Genomic DNA, 19,400 nt, shown 5'->3' with positions numbered 1-19,400 from the left:
TTTACTATCAGTGATTCAAATTTATGTTGTTTTTTTTATTTGCTCTGTAGGTCCCCCAAACCCTCAGGTCCCCCTAACCCAAACCCTCAGGTCCCCCTAACCCAAACCCTCAGGTCCCCTTAACCCAAACCCTCAGGTCACCCAAACCCTCAGGTCCCCCTAACCCAAACCCTCAGGTCCCCCTAACCCAAACCCTCAGGTCCCCCTAACCCAAACCCTCAGGTCCCCCTAACCCAAACCCTCAGGTCCCCTTAACCCAAACCCTCAGGCCCCCCTAACCCAAACCCTCAGGTCCCCCTAACCCAAACCCTCAGGCCCCCCTAACCCAAACCCTCAGGTCCCCCTAACCCTAACCCTCAGGTCCCCCTAACCCTAACCCTCAGGTCCCCCTAACCCAAACCCTCAGGTCCCCCTAACCCAAACCCTCAGGTCCCCCTAACCCAAACCCTCAGGTCCCCCTAACCCAAACCCTCAGGTCCCCCTAACCCAAACCCTCAGGTCCCCCTAACCCTCAGGTCCCCCTAACCCAAACCCTCAGGTCCCCCTAACCCAAACCCTCAGGTCCCCCTAACCCAAACCCTCAGGTCCCCTTAACCCAAACCCTCAGGCCCCCCTAACCCAAACCCTCAGGTCCCCCTAACCCAAACCCTCAGGCCCCCCTAACCCAAACCCTCAGGTCCCCCTAACCCTAACCCTCAGGTCCCCCTAACCCTAACCCTCAGGTCCCCCTAACCCAAACCCTCAGGTCCCCCTAACCCAAACCCTCAGGTCCCCCTAACCCAAACCCTCAGGTCCCCCTAACCCAAACCCTCAGGTCCCCCTAACCCAAACCCTCAGGTCCCCCTAACCCCAAACCCTCAGGTCCCCCTAACCCTAACCCTCAGGTCCCCCTAACCCAAACCCTCAGGTCCCCCTAACCCAAACCCTCAGGTCCCCCTAACCCAAACCCTCAGGTCCCCCTAACCCTAACCCTCAGGTCCCCCTAACCCCAACCCTCAGGTCCCCCAAACCCTCAGGTCCCCCTAACCCAAACCCTCAGGTCCCCCTAACCCCAACCCTCAGGTCCCCCTAACCCCAACCCTCAGGTCCCCCTAACCCAAACCCTCAGGTCCCCCTAACCCAAACCCTCAGGTCCCCCTAACCCAAACCCTCAGGTCCCCCTAACCCCAACCCTCAGGTCCCCCTAACCCAAACCCTCAGGTCCCCCTAACCCAAACCCCTCAGGTCCCCCTAACCCAAACCCTCAGGTCCCCCTAACCCTAACCCTCAGGTCCCCCTAACCCAAACCCTCAGGTCCCCCTAACCCAAACCCTCAGGTCCCCCTAACCCTAACCCTCAGGTCCCCCTAACCCAAACCCTCAGGTCCCCCTAACCCAAACCCTCAGGTCCCCCTAACCCAAACCCTCAGGTCCCCCTAACCCTAACCCTCAGGTCCCTCTAACCCAAACCCTCAGGTCCCCCTAACCCAAACCCTCAGGTCCCCCTAACCCAAACCCTCAGGTCCCCCTAACCCAAACCCTCAGGTCCCCCTAACCCAAACCCTCAGGTCCCCCTAACCCAAACCCTCAGGTCCCACTAACCCAAACCCTCAGGTCCTCCTAACCCAAACCCTCAGGTCCCCCAAACCCTCAGGTCCCCCTAACCCTAACCCTCAGGTCCCCCTAACCCAAACCCTGAGGTCCTCCCTCTGACCCCCCCCTCTCTCTCTCTCTCTCAGACATGTACAGGCTGGAGCTGGCCGGGGGTCTCTCAGGTCCTCCCTCTGACCCCCCCCCTCTCTCTCTCTCAGACATGTACAGGCTGGAGCTGGCCGGGGGTCTCTGAGGTCCTCCCTCTGACCCCCCCTCTCTCTCTCTCAGACATGTACAGGCTGGAGCTGGCCGGGGTCTCTCAGGTCCTCCTTCTGACCCCCCCTCTCTCTCTCTCTCAGACATGTACAGGCTGGAGCTGGCCGGGGGTTTCTGAGGTCCTCCCTCTGACCCCCCCTCTCTCTCTCTCTCAGACATGTACAGGCTGGAGCTGGCCGGGGGTCTCTGAGGTGCTCCCTCTGACCCCCCCCCCTCTCTCTCTCCCTCAGACATGTACAGGCTGGAGCTGGCCGGGGGTCTCTGAGGTGCTCCCTCTGACCCCCCCCTTCTCTCTCTCTCTCAGACATGTACAGGCTGGAGCTGGCCGGGGGTCTCTCAGGTCCTCCCTCTGACCCCCCCTCCCTCTCTCTCTCCCTCAGACATGTACAGGCTGGAGCTGGCCGGGGGTCTCTGAGGTCCTCCCTCTGACCCCCCCCCTCTCTCTCTCTCTCAGACATGTACAGGCTGGAGCTGGCCGGGGGTCTCTCAGGTCCTCCCTCTGACCCCCCCTCTCTCTCTCTCAGACATGTACAGGCTGGAGCTGGCCGGGGGTCTCTGAGGTGCTCCCTCTGACCCCCCGTCTCTCTCTCTCTCTCAGACATGTACAGGCTGGAGCTGGCCGGGGGTCTCTCAGGTCCTCCCTCTGACCCCCCGTCTCTCTCTCTCTCTCAGACATGTACAGGCTGGAGCTGGCCGGGGGTCTCTGAGGTCCTCCCTCTGACCCCCCCCCCTCTCTCTCTCTCTCTCTCAGACATGTACAGGCTGGAGCTGGCCGGGGGTCTCGGGGTAATCCTGCTGCTCCTGGGGGTCCTCACGGCTCTGTACAAGTGCTACAACCTGGAGATCCTGCTCTGCTACAGGAGGCACTTCGGCAGCGACGAGACGGAGGACGGTGAGGGGGGCCCGGGGGGGTTCTCTGTTCAGTACCGTTCAGTAATAACGCTCTGTGCTCCCCCTGCAGACAACAAGGAGTACGACGCCTACCTGTCCTACACCAAGGTGGACCTGGAGAACCTGGGGAGGTGAGTGCTCGCCTGGGGGAGGTGAGGTGAGTCTGACCCTCATGTGAAGGACCTCCTGTGTTTCCCTCAGGTCCTGCAGTGACGAGGAGGCCTTCGCCCTGGAGATCCTCCCAGATGTTCTGGAGAAGCACCACGGATACAAGCTGTTCATCCCCGACCGAGACCTGATCCCCAGCAGCAGTGAGTGAACATGAACAAGACATGAACAAGACATGAACAAGGCATGAACAAGACATGAACAAGACATGAACACATGAACAAGACATGAACAAGACATGAACAAGGCATGAACAAGGCATGAACAAAGCATGAACAAGACGTGAACAAGACGTGAACAAGACGTGAACAAGACATGAACAAGACGTGAACAAGACGTGAACAAGGCATGAACAAGACATGAACAAGACATGAACAAGACATGAACAAGACATGAACAAGACATGAACAAGACATGAACAAGACATGAACAAGACATGAACAAGACATGAACAAAGCATGAACAAGACATGAACAAGACATGAACAAGGCATGAACAAGACATGAACAAAGCATGAACAAGACATGAACAAGACATGAACAAGACATGAACAACACATGAACAAGACATGAACAAGACGTTAACAAGACGTGAACAAGACGTGAACAAGACGTGAACAAGACATGAACAAGACATGAACACATGAACAAGACATGAACAAGACATGAACAAGACATGAACAAGACATGAACAAGACATGAACAAAGCATGAACAAGACATGAACAAGACATGAACAAGGCATGAACAAGACATGAACAAAGCATGAACAAGACATGAACAAGACATGAACAAGACATGAACAACACATGAACAAGACATGAACAAGACGTGAACAAGACGTGAACAAGACGTGAACAAGACGTGAACAAGACGTGAACAAGACGTGAACAAGACATGAACAAGACATGAACAAGACGTGAACAAGACGTGAACAAGACGTGAACAAAACATGAACAAGACGTGAACAAGACGTGAACAAGACGTGAACAAGACGTGAACAAGACGTGAACAAGACATGAACAAGACATGAACAAGACATGAACAAGGCATGAACAAGACATGAACAAGACATGAACAAGACATGAACAAGGCATGAACAAGACATGAACAAGACATGAACAACACATGAACAAGACATGAACAAGACATGAACAACACATGAACAACACATGAACAAGACATGAACAACACATGAACAACACATGAACAAGACATGAACATAAGATGAACCTAACATGAAGATCCTCCCTCTGAACCCCCTACCAGTATCTGTAGGAATACTGGAAAAAAAAGTCCAGTATTCCTTCAGGTTCGGGTTCGTAGCTCCAGCGCTGTCGGCTTTATTTAGACCTTTCCTGGTGAGTTTTCAGGTTCTTGTTATTGTCACTGCACTGAGTCATGTTTCAGACGAGTGGCCTCTCCTGTATAGAACCTCTACCCACTGATAGGTCGGCTCATCCACAGTGAGCAGGAGGAGTCTGACACACACATCATAATAAATACATATATATATATTACAAGTTGTCTGCAGATATAGAGAAAACATTAATATATATACACAATATAATAAAAGTGCTTATCACATATAGATTGAAGATTAAAGGAAGTGCTTGATCTCATAATCCTGATTAAGGGGGGGGGTCCAGTGGAATCTGATGGCTCCAGCTTTTGCCTTAGGTTTGGTGGACGTTTATAGACTTGAGGAACATCATCAAAGCTGTTTTAAATAGTGGATTAGCACTGACAACATGCCAGTGTCTTTTTAAGATGTTTTCCTTGTGCAGAGTATTTGAAGTAACGTCTGGGTATATCTTTTGTCCGTCTGTCTGAGACACTCCTCCTGTGTGATGGAGTCCACTCTGTCTCTCATTCATCTGCCTGCCTGAGAGTCACATATTCACATATTCGTACATGTTCTCCTGACCCGATTGAATTCACTCACTGGTGAACTTTTCCTCAGGTGGGGAGGATGAGAGTCAATACTGGACTAACATAAGAATAACTCAACTTATTTTGGATTTCCTAGAACACACTGGTGCTTTAGCCTCGACAGTGAAGTTTCCTCTTTGTGGTACATTTTAAATATATTCCTCCACTGAACATTGTAGCTCATTGTGCCTCAGTCTCAGAGAGAGTCTTTTAAAGGCCCTTGTCCCCCGTTATGATCTGTGATAAACCCCACTCCACGGGCTAAGGGGGCGGGGCTTATGCTAAAGGACATTTACATTGTGTTTGAAATGCCCTGAATGGTAAGTTCGAAGACTCTTCAGGAAACATCTTCACCGATGTAAGTCCAGCCACAGACGGACAGAGGCTGTTTCTATAACCTCCACTTTGTTGGAGGAGTCTTTTAAAGTCTGAAACAAAGCTTCCTGTTCGCCCCATCCTTTATCTGCACACAGTTAAGTGAACTCCGCAGACTGAAATATGGCCTCATTACGTTGTGCATAATCACGCCGCGTTTGCAAACCCATCCTTTACACAGACGCGGCGCGGAATCACCGCAGAAACAGAGGGAAGCAGAACTGGACGCTGCTCATGAATATGTCACAGAGGAGCTCACGAACCACGACACAGAAACATCTGGAGACAAATGTTTTCTCTGCGCCGGGACTGAGGCCACAGGTGGACGCGGAATATCATTCTCAGAGGAAACCGAAGTGTGGCGTAGATTTAAATTCTGTTGTTTTTGGCGTTGAGCTCGAGGTGGGGAAGTGAACACCGCAGTGAGATGTAGAAAAGAGAAGCTGGACTGTGATGACATTTATCAGGAAAGTCTGATTTCCTCCAGTTTCAAACCGTCCTCAGGGTTTCAGGTCAGGCCTCCTGGAAAGTGCTTGGGTCTAAAGTTTAGCTGAAGTCACATCAGCAGATTGTTCCGGAGCCAAATCCTGAGGCAGCGCTTCTGTCACGGCGGCGTCTCCTCCTGTCACTCACTCTCTCAGGACCAGACAAGATGGCCGACAGCGGCGCCGTCAGAGGAGTCAGTTTGGAGACGGGCGAGCAGCTTCTGCTCAAAGCGCCCGGAACTCGACGGTATTTATTTATTCAGAAAATGATCCGCTCATGATCAGGAAAAACTAGAAAAGAGACAGAGACTCACAGGCTGAATGTCCACACGGTTCCCTATACAGTCACTATATAGTGACTATATAGTTATTATATAGTCACTATAGTGGTCACATGTTGTAGGCGTGTCCGAATGCAAATGTCCAGGGAGAAAAAAGTAGTGCACTCAACATTTCCCACAATGTATTCTGAAAAGCGGTGGTCAGTATAGCCCACAATGCACTGGGAGAGTCGGAGAAGAACAGACAGAGACAGGTCTGTAAACACGACTGAATGAATCAGCTGTTTCAGTGCACGGGACGTCCCGACAGGAAACACGTTAACCTCAGCTCTGAGGTAGAAGCTCCTCAAAGAGCTCTGTTTCCAGGATCCACAGAGAACATGGTGTTTGTATCAGTAACTCCTGAGCTTCTCTTCATCTGGTCGGGACCTGCTAATACTGACTGGAAAAGATCCGGGACAGGAAGAGCTCATAAAACTGTCTGACTAATGTTTTTATGCCTTTAGCTTTGCCTTTAGAGCAGGAGCTTCACTTGATGTCGGGCAGATTCTTGTGTTCGTTCTTTGGAGTTCTGGGGGAAACAGATCCGGCTCTTTCTACATCTAGAGTCGGCCTTAAAGAGCCGCTCGGGCAGGGACGTCACAGCACTAACCACCGTGTCTTTGTTTCTCGTTTTTTTTCCGTCTTTATCAAACCTAAACTGCAGCTGAATGTGTTTTGCAGCGTACATCGAGGACCTGGCTCGCAGCGTGGAGCAGAGCCGCCGCCTCATCATCGTCCTCACGCCCGAGTTTGTGGCCAAACGAGGCTGGAGCATTTTCCAGATCGAGACTCGCCTCCACTCCATGCTCGTCACGGGGGAGATCAAGGTGAGGCTCGGGTTTGATCCCTCTGATAAGACGGTCAAGGTGTTTTCAGCCCCAAACCTGTGATCCATCACTTCACCAGATACAACTAAAGAACCAGTTTAATCAGTGGTTCTCCAGCTCAGCTCATGCCCAGGCCATCTTGTTCTGTAATGTTCATGTATGTTCCCACTGGACCTCATGTGTCCACATTGTATATGTTATTAAACGCTAGAACCTGGGCTGTTTCTGACCGATCTTCAGTCCCTCAGTCTCCACCAGAGTCTCCGTTCATCTTGCATTTGCAATAACAATCTGTCAACCTCTTAAACCCGCCTTAAACGTGACAGTTTTTCTTCACCCACATCTAAAAGCTTCTTGATAAAAAGCATCAAAATAGTGACGAAAACGAAGGTCAAAACCAAACCAAATGAGCCACAAATGAGCAGCAAAAATGTGACGACAACAACGCGAGGAAAAAGATCCTTCAGATGCTTTTTGTAGATTTTAGCTAACTGAGCTAAGTGAGCTAACTGAGCTAACTGAGCTAAGTGAGCTAACTGAGCTAAGTGAGCTAACTGAGCTAACTGAGCTAAGTGAGCTAAGTGAGCTAACTGAGCTAACTGAGCTAACTGAGCTAAGTGAGCTAACTGAGCTAACAGAGCTAAGTGAGCTAACTGAGCTAACTGAACTAACTGAGCTAACTGAGCTAAGTGAGCTAACTGAGCTAACTGAGCTAACTGAACTAACTGAGCTAAGTGAGCTAACTGAGCTAACTGAGCTAACTGAACTAACTGAGCTAAGTGAGCTAAGTGAGCTAACTGAGCTAGTTGAGCTAACTGAGCTAAGTGAGCTAAGTGAGCTAACTGAGCTAGTTGAGCTAACTGAGCTAAGTGAGCTAAGTGAGCTAACTGAGCTAACTGAGCTAACTGAGCTAGTTGAGCTAACTGAGCTAACAGAGCTAAGTGAGCTAACTGAGCTAACTGAACTAACTGAGCTAACTGAGCTAAGTGAGCTAACTGAGCTAACTGAGCTAACTGAACTAACTGAGCTAAGTGAGCTAACTGAGCTAACTGAGCTAACTGAACTAACTGAGCTAAGTGAGCTAAGTGAGCTAACTGAGCTAGTTGAGCTAACTGAGCTAAGTGAGCTAAGTGAGCTAACTGAGCTAGTTGAGCTAACTGAGCTAAGTGAGCTAACTGAGCTAAGTGAGCTAAGTGAGCTAACTGAGCTAGTTGAGCTAACTGAGCTAACTGAGCTAAGTGAGCTAAGTGAGCTAAGTGAGCTAACTGAGCTAAGTGAGCTAACTGAGCTAAGTGAGCTAAGTGAGCTAAGTGAGCTAAGTGAGCTAACTGAGCTAAGTGAGCTAAGTGAGCTAAGTGAGCTAACTGAGCTAAGTGAGCTAACTGAGCTAACTGAGCTAAGTGAGCTAAGTGAGCTAAGTGAGCTAAGTGAGCTAAGTGAGCTAAGTGAGCTAACTGAGCTAAGTGAGCTAAGTGAGCTAACGGAGCTAACTGTAGATGATGTGAGTAATAAACTACAAACTCAGCCCGGCTCAGTGTGGGATCATTGTTAAAGGTTCTTATCTGGTTTTATTGACTTTATTTGTGCTTATTTCTCTGAGCGTTAGCTTGTAGCATTAGCTTTCTGCGTGGGTAATGCTAAATCCGGCGTCCTCGAGGCCCAAACACACTCCCAGTGCAGATTCAGCCTTTTCCACGGAGCTGTTTGAATGTTCTTCTCTTTCCTCCAGGTGATCATGATCGAGTGTCCGGACCTGAAGAACGTCATGAACTACCAGGAGGTGGAGGCCCTCAAACACACCATCAAGGTGCGGCCGCCGCCCACGGCCCCGGGGCGTCCACGGGAGCAGGACGTCTGAGAGGTTCACGCTTGTTTGTGTTCGTCCTCAGATCCTGACCGTCATCAAATGGAGAGGCCCCAAAAGCAACGAACTGTCCTCCAAGTTCTGGAAGCAGGTGGTGTACGAGATGCCGGCCAAACGCAGGGAGACGCTGTCCAGGCGCCAGGTACGAGCGGGTCACATACGATACGATATGATATACTTTATTAATCCCGAAGGAAATTCAGTTTATCAGCTGCACAATCAAGTCACACATACAAACATCAAATTTAAAGTAACAGTGCAGAGAATAAATATAATAATAATTTAAAAGTATAAAAATATAGAGGTACTATAAGAAACATTTCACTCCCATTTAGCCCCTCCCCCCCAAGGATTTGTTATACAGCCTGATCGCTCTGGGCAAGAAGGATCTCCTGAGCCTGTCCTTTGAGCAGCCTCTCACTGAAGGAGCTCCTCTGTCTCATCAGGGGGTGGTCTCTGTTGTCCATCACAGAGAGCAGCTTCTCCAGAGTTCTCTTCTCCGAGATAGCCGCAACAGAGTCCTGATCGGCCCCAATCACAGAGGAGGCCTTTCTAATTAGTTTGTCCAGTCTCTGAGTGTCCCTCTCTCTGATGTTCCCCCCCCAACACACAACACCATAGAACAGAGCACTAGACACTACTGCCTGGTAGAACAGTTGGAGCACTTTCTTACAGATCTTAAAAGAAGCAAGCCTCCTCAGGAAGTAGAGTCTGCACTGCATTTTCTTGTAGAGCTGGTTAGTGTTCACTGACCAGTCCAGCTTCTCATCCACCTGTAGCCCAAGATATTTATAGGAGGTCACCACCTCGATCTCCTCGCCATTGATGGTCACAGGCTGAGGAGATGGGCGACACCTTCGAAAGTCCAGGACCATCTCCTTTGACTTGGAGGTGTTCAGCTGCAGGTGGTTCAGGCGACTCCAGGTGGTGAAGTCCTTTACAAGGGAACGGTACTCCACAGACGTGACCACAGATGATGTCAGAACTGCGGCACATTTTAGCTGCAATGTGAAGAAATGGGGAGAAAACAGAAACAAAGGGGGAGGGGGGAGATAAACAAGGGGGAAGAAGTAGAAGAATAGAGGGCACAGTGGGAAAAATGGGTGAAAAAAATGTATATATTGGAAGAATTGGGGGGAAATTAGTAAATGTGTCAAAAAATATTTTTAAAATTAGGATTATTTTTAAATTGGGGAAAAATGTGTGGAAAGAGCAAAACAGTGAGAAGAAAAAAATACATAATCGGAAATAGGAAAACTTTTTTTTTTTTTAAATAGGATGTTTTTTTTTAAGTGGGAAAATATTTACAAAAATATATATTAAAAGAAAATATGTTTAAAAGACAGTGTAAGTAAGTGTTCTTCCTGCCATAGTTCCGGACATTTCTCGATGTTTTCTTCTATAAGTGCTTTGCAAAAATATCACTTCATCATCGTCATGGATAAAATCCCAAAATATGATGGGAAACGGGGGGGAACACGGGGCGATGCAGGGGCCACACTTAGAATCAACTAACTCTTTTATACCTGTTTTAATGGAAGTTTCTTTATTTTTACACATATACGTTTGGGTTATGATTAGGGTCAGGGGCAGTTTAACCTTTGACCTGCCAGGTTCGGGTCAGGTTTCCACTTCAAAAACATCAATGGTTTAAATGACTTGAATTGAGGAAATGTGTCGTGTTTGAGGACGTGTGCTGGTGTTCTTCAGAAAATAACCAGAACTAAAGACGAAATGTGTTGAAATGAGTCAAAACCCTCTCGGAACAAGTGAAATCTCTCAGTCCAACAAGTAAAACAAGTGAAATCTCTCAGTCCAACAAGTAAAACAAGTGAAATCTCTCAGTCCAACAAGTAAAACAAGAGAAATCTCTCAAACGCCAACAAGTAAAACAAGAGAAATCTGTCCTGCTTTGATTTGCATATTCATAATGACTAACCCTGACCCTGATCAGGTTCACACTGTCCCGATCAAACTAAAACAGGCTCTTTGAACGTCTGAAGTTAAACGTGGAGCTTTCTGTCCGTCGGTTTCCCCTGTGGGAGTCAGAACAACGGCGCAGTACACCAGCTCTCCACTGGAGGGCGCTGCTGCACCACAAGCAAACAGCTGAGCTCCTGCAGAGGGATTTGAAGCTTCAGTATTATGTCAGAGTGTCACTTTTAAAAAAGCCATTTGTCTCTCGATAAACGATATTTTTATTATCAGTCACCTCGAGTCTTTCTCTCCAAAACCCCCAAACCAGGTTAGAAATGTGGGAGTGATCCTGGACTCAGACCTGAACTTAAACCGCCACATCTGGCCCTCCAGCACAGAACCTCTGGCCCCAAGATGAAACATTATTATACAAATCAGAAATCAAATCCCTGTTAAAGTCCTGCTTGGTCACATATAATGTTAAACAGTGATTCTCAACTGGGGGGTCAGGACCCAAAAGTGTTTTATTTCATATTTTCCATCTGAAACTGCACAGACTCACTGACTGTGTGTGTCACAGTGAATGTTATTGGGTTGTTTGGAAAAGCCTGTGTGGAAAACACAATATTTGATACGATAAATGACAAATGACAGTTTTCTTTGGGTCCTGGGCTCGTCGTGCGAGGGTAACGGTGGATCCCGAAGCCGCTTTAGAACCACTGATGTCCAACTAAATACTTCTTTACTTTAGGGACAAAGCTGAGGTTCGGCCCTCGGGTGTTTGGGCGATGAGGAAAATAAGCCTCCACGACGTGAACCTGCAGAAGGTTTTTTCAGAGGAAAATGCAGATTTTCCTGAGATTTATTGACACAAAAACAAGGTGAATTTGGATTTTTGAAGAGATTTTCTCACTTCCAAACAGCATATTCAGTAAACATCGAAACATTCCTCTGACAACAACAAAACAGCAAAACAAAACCATGGATTTAAACCTGTCAGAGTGTCTCAGGGTGGTGTCCTCAGTGAGAGGCGGATCAGTGCACGATCCAGCCGTGATGCAGTCGCTGTCCCGGGCTGTGGTGGTGAGGGCGAGGGCGAGGCTGAGGCTGAGGCTGAGGCTGAGGCTGAGGCTGAGGCTGAGGCTGAGGCTGAGGGCGAGGGCGAGGGCGAGGGCGAGGGCGAGGGCGAGGGCGAGGGCGAGGGCGAGGGCGAGGGCGAGGGCGAGGGCGAGGGCGAGGGCGAGGCTGAGGCTGAGGCTGAGGCTGAGGCTGAGGCTGAGGCTGAGGCTGAGGCTGAGGCTGAGGCTGAGGGTGAGGCTGAGGGCGAGGCTCCCTGAAACACAGATGGCAGCGCTTCAGCAGCAGAAGAAGAAAGGACCCGAGTGAAGAGAGTGACCTTGGTGGAACTGTAATAACCATGTGTTCTCAGGTGTTGGACTCCGGGGAGCAGGGCCTGTTCGGGGACCTTCAGACCACCGTCTCCACCATCGCCATGACGACGACCTCCGCCTCTCTGGCCCCGCCCAACGACACTCGACACGCCCATCACCAGGTGCACTACAAGCACGACAAGCACTACGAGCACTACGAGCACTACGAGCACTGTTCAAACCATTTAGCAGAGATACAAGATATGGACCTGGTGCTATACGTGCTTTTCAGTCATGTGACTTTTGTTGTTATGGCGGCCATTTTGAATACCGAAGTAGAATTATGCAGTACTACAACATGTAACAATATCTCTACTCATTTTTGTGACTCGTAATCATCGCTCAAGAAGAAAACCATAATAAAAAAACACGTTTAGGTGAAGAAACCAGTGAGTCAGTGTTTAAGCTGCTCAAGACGTTAGCATGCTACAGGTTAGCATTTAGCTTCAACAGCTCTGCCCTCTCCAAGGGAAAGCCCTGAACCACAAACATCTGGCCCTGGATACAACATGTGGCAGAGGTCAGAGGTCAGAGCGGTTACTGTAGTGTTTCCTCAGTGTTTACAGATTTGAGCCACATCGTGTTGGAGCCATCGTCAGTTGCTAACCGGTAGCATGCTAACGTGTTGAGCAGCTTAAACACTGACTCAGACTGAGACTCTGTCGACATGACAAACTGTAAAAGTCACAGAGAAAGGTTTTCTGTTTCCTCTTTGTTGTGTTCCTTTAGTCTTCAGAGTGGAGCAGATCTGTAGTAAATCCTGTGCTATATTTGCTGCTTATGTCACATAGACGTGCGTCTCTGGGGCCGTGTTTTTACTCTTTTCTTCTTCAGCAATGATTCCCTGTATAAAAACTGTCAGTCGTCTTCACTTCCATCCTGAGTACAGATACTGTTACCTGTTGTAGTACTGCATAATTGTACTTCGGTATTCAAAATGGCCGCCGTAACTGTGTGTGATGTCATTGGAGACGCATGTATAGGACAGTTATTAGTTTGTTAAACAGTGACGTGACTGACACGGCAAACTACAGATCAACATGGGTTTAAACATGAGTCTTGTTTGGAGCGGTTTTCCCTCCGCTCGGGGACAGATGTTCTGAGGTAAATAAGAAATAAAACTGTTCTTACCCCAGCGGCGATAAACGGACCTGAAATAAACAGAATGTACTGACTCCAGGTCAACAAGCTGAATGTAAAGTATCGTCCTTTGTCTGACTGCACATAAAGGACTTGAACCCGTGTCACATGTTGTTGCAGGTTGCCTTGGCGACAGAGGAACCCGTGTCACGTGTCACATGTTGTTGCAGGTTGCCTTGGCGACAGAGGAGCTCGTGTCACGTGTCACATGTTGTTGCAGGTTGCCTTGGCGACAGAGGAGCTCGTGTCACGTGTCACATGTTGTTGCAGGTTGCCTTGGTGACAGAGGAGCCTGTGTCACGTGTCACATGTTGTTGCAGGTTGCCTTGGCGACAGAGGAGCCTGTGTCACGTGTCACATGTTGTTGCAGGTTGCCTTGGCGACAGAGGAGCCTGTGTCACGTGTCACATGTTGTTGCAGGTTGCCTTGGCGACAGAGGAGCCTGTGTCACGTGTCACATGTTGTTGCAGGTTGCCTTGGCGACAAAGGAACCCGTGTCACATGTTGTTGCAGGTTGCCTTGGCGACAGAGGAGCCCGTGTCACGTGTCACATGTTGTTGCAGGTTGCCTTGGCGACAGAGGAGCCCGTGTCACGTGTCACATGTTGTTGCAGGTTGCCTTGGCGACAGAGGACCTCGTGTCACGTGTCACATGTTGTTGCAGGTTGCCTTGGCGACAGAGGAGCCCGTGTCACGTGTCACATGTTGTTGCAGGTTGCCTTGGCGACAGAGGAACCCGTGTCACGTGTCACATGTTGTTGCAGGTTGCCTTGGCGACAGAGGAACTGTGTCACGTGTCACATGTTGTTGCAGGTTGCCTTGGCGACAGAGGAACCCGTGTCACGTGTCACATGTTGTTGCAGGTTGCCTTGGCGACAGAGGAACCCGTGTCACGTGTCACATGTTGTTGCAGGTTGCCTTGGCGACAGAGGACTCGTGTCACGTGTCACATGTTGTTGCAGGTTGCCTTGGCGACAGAGGACTCGTGTCACGTGTCACATGTTGTTGCAGGTTGCCTTGGTGACAGAGGAACCCGTGTCACGTGTCACATGTTGTTGCAGGTTGCCTTGGCGACGGAGATCCCGGACTATAACCAGCTGACTCTGCCTCTGGGGGGCGGTCACACTACGGCGGCCCAGATGAGACATTTCTGCCGCAGTTATGAGTTCCAGCTGCCGCCGCCGCAGTCCCCGCCCCTCGCCCCGCTGGCCCCGCCCCCCACCGTGCAGTTCTCCACCCTGGGCCCCGGGGGGCGCCACGTGTACTGCAACATCCCCATGACGCTGCTGAACGGACAGGTCTGTCAGAGCGAGTCTGCTGCATGTTTGAACCCTGACCTTCAGTGCATGACTCCCCCTCTTCTCTCCCCAGGGGCTCAGACCAGTGCACTGGGGACCACGAGGTCTGTCTACTTTACATATGTTACCTTTAAAACTCACACTGGGGACCACGAGGTCTGTCTACTTTACATATGTTACCTTTAAAACTCACATACAGACACTGGGGACCACGAGGTCTGTCTACTTTACATATGTTACCTTTAAAACACACTGGGGACCACGAGGTCTGTCTACTTTACATATGTTACCTTTAAAACTCACACTGGGGACCACGAGGTCTGTCTACTTTACATATGTTACCTTTAAAACTCACATACAGCACTGGGGACCACGAGGTCTGTCTGCTTTACATATGTTACCTTTAAAACTCACACTGGGGACCACGAGGTCTGTCTACTTTACATATGTTACCTTTAAAACTCACATACAGACACTGGGGACCACGAGGTCTGTCTACTTTACATATGTTACCTTTAAAACTCACACACAGCACTGGGGACCACGAGGTCTGTCTACTTTACATATGTTACCTTTAAAACTCACACTGGGGACCACGAGGTCTGTCTACTTTACATATGTTACCTTTAAAACTCACACTGGGGACCACGAGGTCTGTGTACTTTACATATGTTACCTTTAAAACTCACACACAGCACTGGGGACCACGAGGTCTGTCTACTTTACATATGTTACCTTTAAAACTCACACTGGGGACCACGAGGTCTGTCTACTTTACATATGTTACCTTTAAAACTCACATACAGACACTGGGGACCACGAGGTCTGTGTACTTTACATATGTTACCTTTAAAACTCACACTGGGGACCACGAGGTCTGTCTACTTTACATATGTTACCTTTAAAACTCACACTGGGGACCACGAGGTCTGTGTACTTTACATATGTTACCTTTAAAACTCACATACAGCACTGGGGACCACGAGGTCTGTCTACTTTACATATGTTACCTTTAAAACTCACATACAGACACTGGGGACCACGAGGTCTGTCTACTTTACATATGTTACCTTTAAAACTCACACTGGGGACCACGAGGTCTGTCTACTTTACATATGTTACCTTTAAAACTCACATACAGCACTGGGGACCACGAGGTCTGTGTACTTTACATATGTTACCTTTAAAACTCACATACAGACACTGGGGACCACGAGGTCTGTCTACTTTACATATGTTACCTTTAAAACTCACATACAGACACTGGGGACCACGAGGTCTGTCTACTTTACATATGTTACCTTTAAAACTCACACAGGGGACCACGAGGTCTGTCTACTTTACATATGTTACCTTTAAAACTCACATACAGCACTGGGGACCACGAGGTCTACTTTACATATGTTACCTTTAAAACTCACACTGGGGACCACGAGGTCTGTGTACTTTACATATGTTACCTTTAAAACTCACATACAGCACTGGGGACCACGAGGTCTGTCTACTTTACATATGTTACCTTTAAAACTCACACTGGGGACCACGAGGTCTGTCTGACCATTATTTACACTGAACTACTTTATACTTATACTGAGAACCAGATGTTTAACACAAACTTTATAAAGTGTCTCACATGAAACCAGAATTTACTTTTACTTTTTTAGGTAAATTAGAATTAAAAAAATATTTCTATTTATACCAGAAGTCTGAGAAATAGAATTTTGTACAATTTATTTTGTTACTTTTTATCAAAGTCCAAAGTTTACAAACACTCAGATTCCTATATTTCCTATGTTGTTGTTATTTCCTTATTAAAAACACAGTGGTTTAGCGTGTGTGTTAGCGTGTGTGTTAGCGTGTGTTAGCGTGTGTTTGCGTGTGTGTTAGCGTGTGTTAGCGTGTGTTAGCGTGTGTTTGCGTGTGTGTTAGCGTGTGTTAGCGTGTGTGTTAGCGCGCGTGTTAGCGTGTGTTAGCGTGCGTGTTAGCGTGCGTGTTAGCGTGCGTGTTAGCGTGTGTTAGCGTGTGTTAGCGTGTGTGTTAGCGCGCGTGTTAGCGTGTGTTAGCGTGTGTGTTAGCGCGCGTGTTAGCGTGTGTTAGCGTGCGTGTTAGCGTGCGTGTTAGCGTGTGTGTTAGCGCGCGTGTTAGCGTGCGTGTTAGCGTGCGTGTTAGCGTGCGTGTTAGCGTGCGTGTTAGCGTGCGTGTTAGCGTGCGTGTTAGCGCCATGCTGTGGGGGAGGGGGGCAGCATCATGCTGTGGGGGAGGGGGGCAGCATCATGCTGTGGGGGAGGGGGGCAGCATCATGCTGTGGGGGAGGGGGGCAGCATCATGCTGTGGGGGAGGGGGGCAGCACCATGCTGTGGGGGAGGGGGGCAGCATCATGCTGTGGGGGAGGGGCTGGTGCACTTCACTAAATACACGACATCATGAAGAAAGAATATGTGGAAATATTGAAGTTAAAGCTTGGGGCAGATGGGTCCGAAAATGGACAATGACCCAAAGACCCAAGATGGCCGACACATGTGTCTCAGTGACACCAGGGCTGTTTGGACGAATGGACCAAAACTCATCAACTATTGTGAGAAGTTTGTGGAAGGAAATCCAAAACGTTTGACCCAAAATATACAAAAGGAAATGCTAGAAATATTAATGACATGTATGTGAACTTTTGGTTTTGTAAAAAGTTAATATAAAACTGTAAAAACATTCTCTCTCTCATTCTTCTGGAATTTGACAAATAGAAATATGTTTTAAAATCCTTATTGACCTAAAAAAAAAAGAGAAGTTAATGCATGTTTCATGTCTGACCGTGAGAAAAAAATTCAAATGTGTCTTTTTATAAAGAGTAAACATCTGGTTCCTACAGTTCCTTTACAAACTCACCTGCACGTTAAGGCAGAGGTCGTTCAAATACATTGTAAACGATTCCTCACATTTAATGACCTCATCCCCTTCTGTGTTGGTGCGTGTGTGCTGTGGCATGCTCTGTGTTATCTGCACTCGCCGTTAGCTGTTAGCCGTTAGCCGTTAGCACCGGCGCTCAGATGTTCCTCCTAACGCCGGTTCCTTGTGTTTCCTCCAGGTGGGCCAGAGCAGTACACTTGGCAAGAAGCCCGAAGTGCACATGAACAGCACCTTCATCCCCCTCACCAACAGAGAACTAAGCTCTGACATTTGGTAGACTGAGCCGCCGCTGAACCGTCACCACTTACAAGCTCCAAAACGGTCTTCTGGTCAGGGCCACTCCTTTTCTACGGAGCTCTGAGACTTTGAGACTCGCTGACCAGGCATCCAAGACTTTCCGAACTCCGAGAGGAACGCGATTCTTACAAATCCGTCGGCTCTTTCGCGGGAATATGTTTTTCTATCAGTCCGTGTTTGCTTGAAAACTACGAAGACGGATTCTACAGCGAAGCGTTCTCACGACGCGCAGAACACGCCTGGACCTCCGACGAACTGGACGCGCCGCCGGTGATGAACTTCGGAGGATCTGTTCAAGGACGTCTGGATCATCCGTGGACCTAAAACAGAGCTACACTTCGAGAACTTTGCCAGTCCACCTTAAAACAAGCGCGCGTCTTAAACAATGTAGGAAACGTAGGAAAAAGTAGGAGATATTTTGAAGTTGTTGAGATGTTGTATCGCCAAGCACAGTCCGCTGGTTTCTGGGGAGAGACTTTACTGGCATGGAGAGACTGGACTGGAAGCCTCCGATGACATCGCCTTTAACCTGATACAGGAGACAGAGCAGCTCCTGCAGATGAACGACGGCAGATAATACGGTTAGGGAGGTCTGGGATCGGTCTGGACTGGCTCCCGCTGACGTCATTCATAAAACCTTTGTAACAGCAGGACTGGACTCAGAAGAACCTGAGGGCGAGGAAAGACCAACAAGACCAACGAGGTTTAAATAAAGAAAATATGAATCATGCAAAAGGAAATGATGTGGGATTCAAACCACAAATAAATAAGGTTAGTGCGAGATGTTCTGCTCCGGAGGGACAGTCTGCTGTGAAAACGTGAGATATCATGAGACAAATTAAGGTTAGGGCCAGGGAAATGGCCCTAACCTAACCTCTTAACTCCCGCCTGAACCCAGAGGATCTTTTTCCTCACGTCATCACATTTTTTATTTCCAACATTTTTTTGTTGGGTGTTCAACTCATTTTTGTAACTTTTTGGTAATTTTTAATCAATTTTTTGTCATTTTTTCGTCAATTTTTAATCAATTTTTGTCACTTTTTTGTCATTTTTTTTTAATCACATTTTTGGAAAAACAATTTTGTCACATTTTGTCATTTTTTCGTCAATTTTTCGTCAATTTTTAATCAATTTTTAATCAATTTTTAATCAATTTTTTGTCACATTTTTGACATTTGTTTGTCCATTTTTCATAAATTTTTCGTCACTTTGTGTCAATGTTTTCTCACTTTTTTGTCACATTTCCATCATTGTTTTATTGCTATTTTCACTGCTTTTTTCCAGAAGCTTTTGGATTGGGGTAAAGCCAAACTGGAGAAAATGTGCTCGGTTCAGGTGGGAGTTAAGGGGTTAACCTTAAGGATTAGGATTATTTGTATTTTTAGACAAACCAACTCATAGATCTATACAAACTCACAGCAGACCGTCCCTCCGGAGCACACGATCTAGCACTGACCAATAAATAATATAGTTAGCAACCAAAGGACGACCAAAAAACATAAAGGAAATTGTTCCAAGAGTTTGTAATCCTTCGTTAAGGATTAGAAACTGAAATGTTGCTAACTAACTTATCGGAGTTGGAAAAAACAAGTCCATAATCCAAGGACCCACAGGGTTTCAAACAAAACAAAAGGTTTGAACACCAGACTAACCATATACATGTCTGTGTCAATAGAATCATTTAAAATACCTTATATGTGAGCAGCAT

The 19,400-nt window shown here is 48.0% G+C and overlaps 1 protein-coding gene across 2 annotated transcripts in view; it reads left to right on the top strand.

Moving 5' to 3' along the window:
* Nucleotides 1-17,716, top strand: part of il1rapl2 (interleukin 1 receptor accessory protein-like 2) — a 545,467-nt gene extending 527,751 nt beyond the window's left edge. The window contains exons 10-19 of one of the 2 annotated variants that reach the window (XM_079556203.1): nt 2,599-2,739; nt 2,809-2,869; nt 2,940-3,049; nt 6,701-6,846; nt 8,576-8,653; nt 8,736-8,852; nt 12,057-12,179; nt 14,258-14,494; nt 14,568-14,598; nt 17,574-17,716. In XM_079556203.1, coding sequence (XP_079412329.1) covers nt 2,599-2,739; nt 2,809-2,869; nt 2,940-3,049; nt 6,701-6,846; nt 8,576-8,653; nt 8,736-8,852; nt 12,057-12,179; nt 14,258-14,494; nt 14,568-14,598; nt 17,574-17,662 — 1,133 coding nt within the window. In that variant the 3' untranslated portion in view covers nt 17,663-17,716. The remainder of the gene's footprint in view (nt 1-2,598; nt 2,740-2,808; nt 2,870-2,939; nt 3,050-6,700; nt 6,847-8,575; nt 8,654-8,735; nt 8,853-12,056; nt 12,180-14,257; nt 14,495-14,567; nt 14,599-17,573) is intronic. The other variant, XM_079556204.1, reaches the window with a different exon arrangement.
* The last annotated feature ends 1,684 nt before the right edge of the window (nt 17,717-19,400 follow it).

This window comes from Gobius niger (genome assembly GCF_951799975.1).
Source record: "Gobius niger genome assembly, chromosome: 5".
NCBI lineage: Eukaryota > Metazoa > Chordata > Actinopteri > Gobiiformes > Gobiidae > Gobius > Gobius niger.
The sequence above is the reverse complement of the archived record's forward strand: the minus strand, read 5'-3'. Positions and strand labels throughout refer to the sequence as shown.